The 14369-nt window shown below is 36.8% G+C and overlaps 1 protein-coding gene across 1 annotated transcript; it reads right to left on the bottom strand.

The window, feature by feature from the left end:
- Positions 1 to 9795: 9795 nt before the first annotated feature.
- LOC120630106 lies at positions 9796 to 10841 on the bottom strand. The gene has a single exon (XM_039899257.1). It carries the CDS (start codon positions 10626 to 10628, stop codon positions 9876 to 9878), a length of 753 nt encoding a protein of 250 aa, XP_039755191.1. The 5' UTR covers positions 10629 to 10841; the 3' UTR covers positions 9796 to 9875.
- Positions 10842 to 14369: the final 3528 nt, after the last annotated feature.

Genomic DNA, 14369 nt, shown 5'->3' with positions numbered 1-14369 from the left:
ACAAAAGACATCTGGACCGGTGGTAGAGTCACTACAAACAAACAGACTGGACGTTTCAAAGGTACTAAAAAGCCTGCATGAAATAAATGAGTTTAGAGTTTTGTATTGACAGTCTATTTTGCAGTTCGAAAGTATGGTATTAACAATGTCTCAGAGAGATACATAGGCATAGGCTTATATTTATTTAGCAAATAAGTAATATCAGTTTTTTTTGCTTTTGGCACTCCTACAATTGCACTGAAGGATTTTGTGATCCATAATTAAAGATTTGGTTTAGAGCTGTCAATAACGAATTGGCGGCGTTGGAGGGTGAAGAGTTAGTTTAAGAAATGTTTTTAAACTAGAATTTATATGATCCAACATTAATTCTGCAATGGATTGTTGTGGGATTTTATTTGATGATCTCTGTTTTAACACATAACCATATCAGCATTATGATTATTATAATCACTGTGAACTTGTGAACTCCCTACTCTTAATAATTACAAGCTTATTGCTACAAGCTCAAAAAAGTTATAATAAGTCTACAAATACTGTTAAATAAGTTTATGTATTTATTCCGTGTTTCTAATTCATTTCATTACGACATATACTTAGACAAGTTTCGTCAATTAAGCCCCTTGGCACTTGGAGAAAAGCTTTCATAAACATCCTACGCTCTATAACCCGGTATAAAACGTCTTAATTAACAAACACTGCTAATTCACTGTGAACCTTAACGTGTGAATATTAAGACAAATTTCTTGTTGTATTAACATTCAGATATGCCGTTATCGGTTGAGTCTGTGCAACTCGTAAAAGACAAATAGAAGAAGTGAGCAAGGCAAAGTCGTCACCTTCGCGAAGTTTTTTCGTAAACTTGACTTATTTACTCGGGAGTCAGGTCGTTTCTGTTCGCAAAGTCAAATATCCCGTGTCCCGGCTGCTCTTTACGATTTTCTTAAGGTATAATATTTGTACGTTTAGAGCGATGAGTAAATTGTATACAAGTCGTACCCACCTTTTTTTTATCAATGGGGGAGAAATCTTCTTAAAAGATAGAAAGGGCATCTTTTAAGAAGATTTCTTCCCTTTATTTTTAAAAGAAATTCTGAGGGATAGATTGGTGTATGCGGTATTTTCACACCCTAAAACCCCCTTGGTGGCCATCTTCAGCACATGTTTGTAAGCTTCGGGATATCTTAAGAACGCACGAGTTTCTCCCTAGCACGACTCTGAAGAAAATTATTTAAGCCGGCACGAAAAGATTACTTCCCGTCTTCCTGGGGACATAAATGATGGAAAGATGAACTGCAAAAGCTCCCACTCTTACCGCCCTTGATCCCTATGTCCCTAGATTTGGGAGTACCCACCTAGGAATTCAAACAGTGCCTTCCGAGTTTGCCAGAGTGTGCCAGCATAAAAAAGGAGTGGGTATGACTTCGACTTCACTTTCGGGAGCCGAGTTCGAATCCCAACACGCACCTCTAACTTTTCTAAGTTAGGCCTGAATGCCTGAGAATTCTACATTATGTGCTCATAGGTGTGTGGAGTCCATCAATCCGCACTGGGCCAGCGTGGTGGACTACGGCCTTTACCCCTTCTCATTGTGGGAGGAGAACCGTGCCCTGTAGTGGGCCGGTAATGGGTTTATATGATGATGATGATGATGAGCATCTACATCATCATAATACAACTTCTGAGCACAGGCCCCCTGTCTCATTGGGTCAGGATTTCTCGGTCAAGAAATTCTCAGTAGGTAGTTTAGTTTATTAGACCTAAATTAGAAAATTGACGTTAATCTACCCGTCTCCTTCAAATGACACTTTAGGTTGTCAATTACAGTTATAACCACATATTATGTATCCCGCCAATGCTCATAAGAGCAGCGTTGTGGATTCTAAGTTATAAATTCCTCTCGTATGAGATAGGGGGTGTGGATTCTAAGTTATAAATTCCTCTCGTATGAGATAGACAGTGTCCAGTCGGGTTTGGAAAGTTACAGATAATACAAATTGAATTACAGATTTACACGAACACCGATTCGATTTTTGTTTTTTTTTAAAACTTTTGCGGACTGGTTTGTGAAGAAGCCCAAAAGAAGCTCAGCCATAAACACTCAGCTTTAGCAGGTTAGGTTAGGCCGGTTCAGCTTTGTTTATTCCACATCCAAATATAATGCGATTAAAGTCAAATATATCAGGATAAGTGCAATCGTACTAACGGGAAGGCTTAACTAAATTCACAAATCACGCAACCCCACTGTAACGTGACACTCGCCTTGAATCTCCGTGAATAATTGCATTTCCGCGTGTAAAGTTGCCCAGTAAGGGCGTTTACAGCCAGCAGACAAAATTATCTTAACTTATAAGGTCATCAATAATCGACTTACCTGAAAACCTGTAGTTTTTTCCTGTGCCTTTTTAATTTTTCTCAATTAATCTTACGAGAAAAAGCTAGGCGTCATGATTAGTAATGTTTTTATTTTATGTTGCGTAACAGATAAATGTGTTTATTTTTTTCTTGCTTTCAGAAGACAGATATCTCGTGGCACAAAAAATATGTTATCTTTTTTTTCACCTCAGAATTCACTTTTATATGCTCACCAGATAGAATAATGATACATTTGTCGTCAACTATTTAATAATGTTGGATGGTTTTCCACATTCTTCTCAAAAAACCTTGCATTAACCCGGGAGAGAAAACTATCTTACCTATTCAGGTGAGGCATGCAGAAGCGGCCTTATTGCTGCAAGCCATCTCTTACATCTCACCTTCGAATGTCAGAACATATGGCAAGAGAGCAGGACAGTGCGGTGCAATGACAAACTATAGTATTGCACATGCAAAATTAAAATCATAGGCAGTTTTACAACTGCCTATGATTTTAATTTTGCATGTGATGTTCGGGCTGTATCTGACTTTTTTTTAGTAAAAAGTATGACAGTGATTTACTCAAAAAGTATTAGGTTTTCGGTTTAAGTAACAGATACAGTACATAATGTACCTCTAAAGCCTGTGAAGTATTAATTCGGTTTTCATTTACACGTTGTATAATTTATTGACTGACGATATCCAACCAAAGCATCTTGTACATTTTACGCCCGTACTGGAAGTGGCTGTTAAATTATTATTTTTACTCTGTGCAAGAATTACTTGCTCTATCTAGGTTAAGTATATACCGTCTTTTTATTAAAACCAGAAACGCCTGCGGCGTTGCTAATTGCACTACCAGGTGAAGTGCTTTATGTTTACAGCTGTTGGTTTTAATTTCTTCTTTCGACGTTGTTATTAACTATTGTAAGTTTTTAATAATAATAAAGCTGAGGAGTTTTTCTTTTGTTTGTTTCAATGAGCTAATTTATGGAACTTTTTCTGATGTGTGCCTACGGCCATGGCTAGTTACCAAAGACGAAAGACGTGCTGCTAAGAGATTTAGCGTTCTGGTACGATGTCGGGTAGAAACCGGTTTGATGTATGGGTTTAATATAACCGCCGTACCTCTAACAGGTTATTCCGTTAGCATCTTAGATTGCATCATCGCTCACCAGGTGAGATTGCAGTCAAAACTAACTTGAAATGAAATAAAAAATAATAAAACCTGCAAGTCGAATTTTAAAAATCGAGAACGCAATCCTAAAGATAGGCTATATAGCTTTTTATAACTTCTAAGAGAGTTAAACAGGGAATTAAAGTTTGTATGGAAGTTCTTAATTTTTAGAGATACTTCGTTTAAAGATGTTATTGATGTTTCAAGATTTACATAATATCCACCCTCAAAGATGTTGCGATCTCTATTCTCTTTCAGAAGATGTGTAAAAAAAAAAATATTTTAAACAAACCCTTTCATTCCGTGACCTAAGATACAATTGAAATAGGTGGTGATGAAATATGTTTTTTGCAGCGTGAGGTAAGGTCAGAGTAAAAGGATGTTATTGATATATTATACTCGTATGTACGTATATGTATTAAGTATACATATTATTTAATTCATTATTATTTACGTATTTTCGTACTTAAGTTCATTATCAAAATAATATTTTATGTACACCCAAACCGCTCTTCTTGACTTCATTTACTATGGAAGGTTTCCTGGTAGAGATCGCTTTAAGCAATAAGGCCACCTATTGTATCTTTACTTTATTTCCATTGCTTTTGTATGGTGTACAATAAAGTGTATTTTGATTTGATTTGATGATAATATAAATAAAAAGAACACTTCGGCTGCCCGGTTATTCATCTTTTCTAACAGATGCTAGCCAGTGGCCTCCTGTTACCCCCATTCGAAATATGCGATCAGCAGTGGCGTGCATAGAGGGTATTCACAGGGTTTGCAGATGATATAAAATGAAGAAAATCTCCAATATGAGTTATAAATACTTGAGGGTAGGCTTTTTATAACTCTTACAATGCACGACACGCCATCTTAAGTGTTTGTATGAAGATGACGAGTTGGCAACTTGTTAGTTAGTGAGTCGAGCAGGAGAACACTCCCAATTATAAAGTCGGAAAGAGAATACAAACATGAAACGCGCGACTGTGCTCGTCTTAATTTCGGTACTCTTAGCTGATAAGGTTGCAAGTTTATTTTAGGGGTGCTACGCGATACGGTGTAGTCATTGTTCGCGGCTCCAGAGGTGTTGCAAGTGTATATTAGAAACACTATACGGTTTGTGCACACCCCGGGTAATGGTGCTACGGAGTTAAATATAGAAGCTTTCTGTGGCTTAACTTATTGATCCTTGTTTTATCATGCGTTGAACTGGTATCTTGTCGACCTCTGGCGCAGTGATTAGAGCTGTGGTCTTATAAGTGGGAGGTCCCGGGAATAATTGGGTAATTTATAATTTTTTGACTTTTCTCTGGTCTGGTTGAAGGTTTCGGCCGCTTTACCGTAATTGGCTTGGTTTACTATTACTATTCTCAGCCCTTGTATAAACCCATTTAAATGTTTTTCTATAACTGCACTCTAAGGATGTATATATGCCAGTGTACATGTATGTATGTGTACGTATTTTATTAATTTATACACTTTATTTGTACATCACAACAAAAAATTTACAGTACAAGAGGAAACTTAAAAAGTAGGATGCAAAAGGCGGCTTTATCGCTTAGTAGCGATCTCTACCAAGCAACCTTAGGATGTTTTGTTCCACCAAACAAAACATACGTGTATACATGTAATGTCTGGTGGGAGAACGTGCGCCTAAGCGATATAGCTTTCCAGTACGATGCCGCGTAGAAACTAATTAGGGGTATAGGTTTATTACAACTACCACACTCTTAATAAATTAAGCCGGTACCATCTTAGACTATTTTATAATAATAACGTGCACACAACAAAATGCTGTGATATGCTAAAGTTTAGGACTTCGGCTTCAATTGGGGACTGAGTTCTTATCCCAGCACGCATTTCCAACTTTACTAAGTTATGTGCGTTCTAAGCAATTAAAATATTACTAGCTTTAAAGATAAAGGAATCGTGAGGAAACCGCAGTGTGATTACGTATCTCGCGACAGCAATGCGACAGGCGTAAATCTTGCAATGACTGCTGTCAAACGTCACTTTTGTTTATTTATTGTATGCCTGAGTGTGAAGCCCACCAATCCGCATTGGGCTCTCATTGTGGGAGGAGACCCGCGCCTTGTAGTGGGCTGGTAATGGGTTGATATGATGATGTTCACATAACGCAAGCCCAACTGTTTTAGCACCTTTCGATAAGGCATTTAGTTTGTAAAATAGTGTGTAATTAGTTTTAATGGAATTAGTAATTAGTTTTCATTAGTTTACTTATTTATTTATTTTATTTAAACATCTTTATTGCGTAATAAAGGAGAAATTACAAATATAGTTAAACAAAAAATTAAAAGCAAAAGGCGACCTTATCACTAAAAGTGATCTCTGCCAGGTAACCTTACCGATAGTACACAACAAAACATGAGAGACGGGAAATCGCAATTAAAATAAACAATACATAAATTTACACACTTAAGTACATACTACTAATAACTAATATAATAAATAATTAAAAGAGATAAATAAAATAAGATATAAATAAATATATATATATATATATATATATTAACAAATATTTACATTTACTATAGATACATAAGTACACATATACGAACAACAAAATTATAATGACAAATAGTGATGTCTAACACGGCTTTTGAAAATAGCTAGGGATTTAGAGCGACGAATATCGTCAGGGAGTGCATTCCACAGCGTTGCAGCTTTTATTGTGAAGGATTCCGAGTAACTTTGCGACTTACATTTCATCATTCGGAGAATATTCTCCCTAGCAGAACGCTGAGATCCTTGAGACGGACACGGGCAAAGGAAATGAAAGCGTTGTTTAAGGTAGGGTGGTGTCCAAGGATGAAAAAGAGTAGAATACAGGATTGAAAGGACATGCAGATTACGCCGATGCCTAATAGGAAGCCACTTCAATTTTTTGCGATACTCAGAGATGTGATCATATTTCCTAAGACCAAATATGAATCTTATGCATAAGTTTTGTAGTCGCTCCAGCTTATCCAGAAGGTCCTCAGTCAAGTCTAAATAACAGGCATCGGCATAATCTAAAATAGGAAGAAGAAGGGTATTGGCTAATAAAATCTTAGTCTTGATAGGCAAGAGATTTTTCCATCTTTTTAAGGACCCAAAGGCACTAAAAACTTTCTGGCTTACATGGGCTACTTGCGGCCTCCAAGATAAACTGCTGTCCATGAGAATGCCTAGGTTTTTCACAGTTTTGCTATAAGGCAGCAGAGACCCATCAAAAGTGACTTGCGGAATACCAGAAAAATTCACTTTCGCAATTTGCCTAGAATTACCCAAAATAATTGACTGAGACTTGCTGGCATTAACCAATAACCCATGAGATCTGCTCCAGTCACAGATAGCACTAAGGTCAGCGTTGAGTCTATTTACAGCCTCAGGAATATCAGAAACCAGAGCAGACACATATATTTGAAAATCATCCGCATAAAGATGATAAGGTAAAGAAAGGAGATCAGTCATGGTATTAATGAAAATGGAGAATAGAAGAGGAGATAGTACGCCACCCTGTGGAACACCAGCAAGGAGGCGGCAGTAAGAAGAGAATTTATCTTTGACTCTGATACATTGCGTACGATCATGTAAATAAGAATGGAACCATCTAACTACAGGTGAAGAAATATTAATGGAATCTAGTATGGCCAAGAGAATCTCAAAATCCACAGTGTTGAATGCATTGGAGAAATCAAGCAAAGCCAAAATGGTCACCTGCTTATTATCAATACCTAAACGAATATCGTCACAGACATTGGTTAAAGCCGTGACAGTGCTGTGCCCACGACGAAAGCCAGATTGAAAAGTGCTAAGGATATTATTTTTAGAAAGAAATAAAGATAATTGAGAATTAACAATACGTTCCAGGACTTTAGATAAGAACGGAAGAATAGAAATAGGTCGGAAATGAGAAAACAAAGACGGGTTAGAATTTTTAGGAATAGGTATGACCTCAGCTATACGCCAGGCACTAGGAAAGGAACTAGATGAGAGAGATAGATTAAATAAGTAGCACAGAACGTGTAAGATGTAATCTAAACTTAACAATATCATCTTACGGCTGATACCGTCATTTCCCAAAGCATCTGATTTAACTGCATTTATGTGCTTTATTATTTCGCCAGGACTGACCACGCTAAATTGGAACAATGGAAAATGAGGCTTTGAACGCGAGCTTATCGAAGCCAGAGTTTCAGTTTTGCGACTAATACTAGTTGTCACATTACTGAAATGACGATTCAAAGCATCTATATCCACACTATCAGGAACACTTTTTTGCCGGCGACCAATGCCCAAAGTTTCCAAAAATTTCCACACCTTAAGGGTACTCTTTCCATCAACTGAAGAGTGGATATAATTGCGCTGAGCGTCTCTGCACATCTTGTTACACCGATTCCGCAGCCGCTTATACTTAAGCAAGTTGGCATCAGAGGGTTGGATCTTATACCTTGATTTCGCCGCGTTACGCTTAGACATGGCAAGCTTTATATCATAAGTAAGCCACGGTGCAGGCAGATGCTTTAGTTTAATCGGTCGAAAAGGTGCATGGGTATCAAAGAGTTCAATAAGAAGAGAATTGAAAATAGAGATCTTTTCATCCAGCGAAGGAGCATTGAAAACTACGTCCCAATCTATGCAATTTAGATCCCGCAAGAAATGATCATTACTAAACTTGTGAAAACTACGACGCATGACTGTTGTTGGCTTGAGCTTAGGCGGGCGCACATTATAGGATAGGTATACCAAATCGTGGTAAGAAAAGGCTTCCGCAGAAAGCTGGCCAAAAGAACTAACATACGCCGATGCAGAGACAATCATCAAATCCAGCTGTGAAGGCGAGCAGTTCGGAAAGAAATGTGTGGGACTCGTTGGAAGCAAAGACAAATTTGTGCTATTTATTATATTTTTTAGCTTATGGGCCCGCGAATCATCTTTAACGAGGCAAGTATTAAAATCACCCATAATTATTATATGATCTGCATGTGGCACATAAGTCTCTAGTAGAGTTTCAAATTCGTGAAAGTAATCTATTCGAAGCGATGGACTGTAAAATACACCTAAGAGCACTTTTAAATTACCAAACAGTAGTTCTAAAAATAAATGTTCCGAAGATTCAGCATAAGTTGACGATGACTTATTTAAAATGGAAAATGGAATGTGGCTGCGTACCTACGCAGCCACATTCCATTTTCGGTAGATCGCAACTCCCCCACCACCTTTACCCACACGGTCATTTCGAATTAGATGGAAGCCAGGAAGAGAATAAGAGGTAGAGGGAAGGCACGGCTTTAAAAAAGACTCTGAAACTAGAATAGCATGGACGTTCCTAACATCAAAAGAGGTTAAAAGGTCTGGGAAGTGTGCAGGAATACTCTGCGCATTTATGTGAACTACGTTGAAATTCTTAGGATACCCCGCAAAAGCGGACTCAAGGCGTGTATTTAAAGGTAACGAAGTGCTATGGAAGCTTCCATCAGAGGAACAAACAGGAGAAAAGAAGGTTACCTCATCAGAGCTATCACTACTGTCACTACAAGAAATATCATCCCCAATATTCATAATACAATTAAAATAATAATATTATAAAATACGATAAAAATAATAATAATATAAAAAAAATATATATATATTATAATTTAAAACGTGCTAAACATATTGCCTGCCGACAGTGTAAATTCCTAAGGTTTAAACTTAAGAAAAAACAATCATCAAAAGAAAACAACTTAATTGACATAGAAATAAAGATCTAACCTAATTACAAAACATGAAGTTCTTGTCTATCATTAACACAATTCTCTAAAAATATGACAAAAACATCATATAAAACAATGAGTATACAAGCATTGAAAGCCAAACGTCAACAATACCGCAATGCAGGCTCGCTGGCGACGCGTCACAAAGAGGATACAAACACGAGTGCAAAGTCACTGGCAAAGAAGGTATTATAACCACAGACCAGTTAATTAATATAAACATATTCTAGTTCAGTGCCTTAGCCAAAGAGAATACAGCCATATTGTTATAACTATTACAACAAAAAGCAAGAACCCAGTGCTGTACAACATGAGTATTCTGAACTTTCATAACAACAACAATGCAATAAGTTGACGTTTGACAACTAAAATTATAAATTTAAAAGCAGGTACAAATAAAATTAAAAGTAGACACCCAAATCAGAGTGAATTATACTAACACAAAATTCAATATAAGAAACAAAAGTATACTTTAAGTTATAAAATAGAGAGGGAAAGAATATATATAAAGTTAGTTATGGATAACTGGTAATTACTAAATGACAACAAATCATCAAAAAACTACTCTTAACTGCACATCAGCGCTATTTCTTCACCACTCTTCTTGATCTAGAAATTTGAGAGGGACCAGCGTGCGGCTTAGAAGCAACTGTAGCAGGTCCAGCTAGAACACTGGAGGCTGCTTCTCTACCACATCCCGAAGAAATAGCAGTTAACTGAGCCTTCGTAGTGATAGAATGTCGCTTACCATCAGATCCAATCACAATTATCCGACCATTTTTTGTCCAAGACTTTGATAGGCCCAGCTGTAGTCTGGCTGCCACGAAAGCTTCATGCCGGATCTTGGTCAAGAACTCTCCCAAAGTAATCCCGGTGCCTTTAAAGTTTTTTTTAGAAAACCAGATCTTGTTTCTAACGGACTGGTCACAGAGTTTTACAAGCAGTGCTCTTGGTTTGTCACCACCAGTCTGCCCTATTCGATGGCACCGACTAATCGCTGCCACAGAAAGCTCATGCATTTGAAGATGATCTTTCAAGATTTTTACAACAGTGGCAGGCACATCTTCCTTGGCAGTTTCAGGGACACCATGAAACAGAAGAATTTTCCTACGGCTTCTTGTTTCCTGCTCATCCATCTGCTGACTTAGAAGTTCTAGCTGCCCCTGAAGACTGTTCAAAGCGGTCATGACAAAGTTTCGGAACGAGCTAAACTGTGAAGCTATATTTGAGGTGGGACTGGTTGCCGGGATAGCAGACTGCAGATTTTGTTGGAATTCAGCCATAGTTTTGTGAAAATGTAGAGACAGATCATCCACAGATTTCTTAATAGATTCCATTGTTGACTAGCTGTTTTGTGTGTTTGTTGTTGGTAGTAGTTTAAGTTCAAGTGTTATCTACAGTTATATTGTATGGATTTACCTTTATGGGACACTGCTGGCAGGTATGAAGATATTAATGCATTATTAATTGTTTAAAGGTCATTAATTCAATTATAAATTCAATTTTTAAGAGAGATACACTAAAATAACGTGTTTCTTATTATGCAACTACCCGCCGAAAAAAAAAGTACTTATGTGTGGAAGCTGAATAAAGTTTATTATTATTATTATTATTAGTTAGACACTTGAAAGTAAATAAATCTCATCTCGTCCGAGAATGTGTGGTCCCATAAAATAACATTATGGTTGCCCGTGGATTCCATCGACCGCGTCTAGGGGAGGCTGCCAATATAAATTCCGATCGCTATTGAGTGTCTGAAGAATACGGGTCATATTAGACGATTTATAGGTTTACTTAAGAATGTATATTAATGGGAAATATGTTACAGGGGGTAGTCTTCAATTTAGTTATCCGGAAGATTGCTTTTATTAAAATTTCATTCATCCACCACGCGTGTTTTTTTTATTTTTTTTTTATTCCACTACAAGTTAGCCCTTGACTGCAATCTCACCTGGTGGTAAGTGATAATGCAGTCTGCAATCGGACTATCCTGTTAGGGTGTATTATTCATATCTCTAATCGGTTTCTACGCGACATCGCACCGGAACACTAAATCGCTTAGCGGCACGTCTTTGTCAGTAGGGTGGTAGCTATGCCTACAGCCAGAAATCCAGCTATGCCAGAAAATTCTGTAATTATAAATTCCTAAATTACCCCTGCCGGAAATCGAACACGAGACCTCCTACTTAAATGCACAGCGCTCACCGTTGCGCCAGGTAGGTCGTCAGGTGTTTGATGCAGGTTGGCAGGTTATTTAAGTAACGTACTCTTTAGTCACTACAAGTTAGACCTCGACTACAATCTCACCTGGTGGAAAGTGATGATGCAGTCCATGACCGTAGCCGGCTAACCGTTTAGGGGTATAGCAGTTATATGAGCCCATACCCCTTATCAGTTTCTTCGCAACCTTTTAACGTAACGCTCAAATGCTTAGTCGGTAGGGTGGTAAATAGCCACGGCCGAAGCCTTCCAGGCCCGACACAGACAGAAAAATCCAAAACAAATTATTGGACCTGAAAATCGAAAACTTGTGATTCGTATTTCAAGGTGCCAACCACAAGCCGAAAGTTACTCCAGTAGACAAATATAGAACTCAAACCCACAACGCTGCGTTAATGAGTAACCAAACTCTATAAAAGAGTGTTATAACACTCAACGTTTTAAAAATATGTTAAACGATTATATTTAAGAAAAAATTGATAAGTAAGTCATACACAATAAATAACTATTCTAGGTTCATCTATCTACCTAGAACAATTCTTAATTTGTGACGTAAATAAAATACCTTTTATACCTGTATCCTAAATGCAATATGCGTCTATCGTCTTCTGTGTAGATACTTAAATTTTTTCTTATTTAATTGCAAGCAACATTGTAGAAGGATGGTAAAATATCGTATACACGTCCAAATAAATACATTATTATTAAATATTTCTTCAAATGACATGCATAAATAGGTAGATAAAGTACCTAATAAATAACAAAAGCAATAAAATAAATTATGCTGGTGGTACAAATTTTAAATATTATTTTAAAATTTGTACCACCAGCAGTCTATTCTGCTAAGGTAGCCGGCGGAGATCGCTATTAAGCGATAAGGCCGCCTTTTTTATTCTACTTCTTTCTTTATGCTTCTGTTTTTATTATATTTTGTATATTTTAATGTTACTTTTCGATTAACATTCTGACTATGAAACACTAATATCATATTATTTGTTACATATTAGGCATTATTTGTAAAGTCATTGTCTCTATTAAGTGAGGAGTATGTTTTTTTTGATAATTAATTTCCCTTCATTTCTGCAGAAGCCTAAAGCCATCCTGAGATTCGATTCGTTATACAATATAGTCTATTCGGTTTAGCTTTTGCATTATTTCTATTACTCTGTAGTCTATTGTAAAGATGTACTACCTATAAAACATAAATCGCAATTACAGCGTAAAATTCCGTAAAATCTTCCGCTGGCATTAACCCCAGTATAGTTAGGCCCATCACTCTGCACAAGCATCGTACCTACCTAAGGCTTAGTTTAGAAAGTCGTATGACTCCGCGCGATTTATGAATTTTCGTCTACTGTCATTTATTTATTTATTTATTAGTTAAAGGAACCTATAGCTTACAAAATGAAAAAAAAAAACTATTACAAACAAGATCTAAAGCTTATTTAATGGTTGGTTATTTGAGCTTGTTTTGTTTTATAACAACAAACTATCTGGATAAAAAGTTAATATAAAATAAATACGACTAATTTATATATTGTTCTTTACAAGTTGATAAATATATAAGTGAGCAATATGGTCTTTACCGCTGGTGGGAGGTCCCAGGTAGGTTATTTATAACTTCTGAATCTGCTCTGGTCGTGACTCGTTACCACCCTATCAGCAAAAACGTGCCGCCGAGCGATTAAACGTTTCGATACAATACTGCGCAGAAACCGCAAGTTTACAGAATATTGCTTGGCTCATTATGGTTGTATATTTCATGGTCGTGCCTTAATGATACAGATCGGCCTCTCTATGAAGTACACATAGACTACACTAGACATTGTAACTGGGTTTATTTATACCTTCAATAGTGATTACTATATACTATTATTAGTTCTATGATTTAATTATATGCATTTTCGTTTTAAATTTTCAACAGTGCAAATTATAAAATAAACAAAAAACACTATTAAAAATTTATAAAAAACCACTCTTCCGTTTGCGGGGCTTTTGAGTACCCAAGCAACCGGCGGCGCTCAGGGCTCCAGAGTGAGAAACCTCCTCACAATACGTGCCGTTACAAGAATTACTGCCTTCTTACTTAGAATTACTACCTTTGATACAACAACCAAGCTACAGCTTCTTAAGATGTTGGTCGAAGCTTTTCGCTAGAAAACCATTGACTGAAACAACTATCGCAACAATAACTGTCGACTCAACACTCGCTTACGTAATCTCGTGAGCAAGGTCCAAGTATTTTAATACTTTACTTTTAATAAAAACAGTAGTAGGTATAGGAGTTTCATATGGGATCAATAATCTTTGTATCAGTAAAACTTTTATTTAGAATCCGTACGCAATTTGAATACCGCGCGACGTCGCTTGATCGTGTAAAACTGGCTTTAAGTAAAGGGTAAGCTCAGTCACAAGGAATCTGCGATGCGATGCGATGCCGGCCCTTTCATTGATGTGTTCTTTAATGAAGGCGAATATTGCCGACGAATGCGTAATTGGTCTCGGGTTACTATTCTCGGCTCTTGTTATAAACCCATTTTAATGTTTTTGCACGACTGCCCGAAAAATTAATTTAAATGTAAGTATGTATGTATGTATTTATGTAAAAAAATTCAAAATTCATTTATTTCAAGTAGGCCTAATTAATAAGCACTTTTGAAACGTCAAGTCAGCCTGTTTTTAGTGACTCTACCAACGGTTCGGAAGGCAGATTCCACTGAGAAAAGCCTGCAAGAAACTCAGCAGATGTTTATATTTCAGTGATTGTTTTTTCGTCTGGGTGTATATATGTATATATATATGTATATGTATATGTATATGTATATGTATATGTATATGTAAATGTATATTATAAGTTT

Source organism: Pararge aegeria, chromosome 15, assembly GCF_905163445.1.
Source record: "Pararge aegeria chromosome 15, ilParAegt1.1, whole genome shotgun sequence".
Lineage (NCBI taxonomy): Eukaryota > Metazoa > Arthropoda > Insecta > Lepidoptera > Nymphalidae > Pararge > Pararge aegeria.
This window is presented reverse-complemented; position numbering and strand designations above follow the sequence as displayed.

What these genes read in the sequence shown, in the direction of transcription:
- LOC120630106 (XM_039899257.1), bottom strand. Translation starts at nt 10,628, where the DNA reads ATGGAATCTATTAAGAAATCTGTGGATGATCTGTCTCTACATTTTCAC.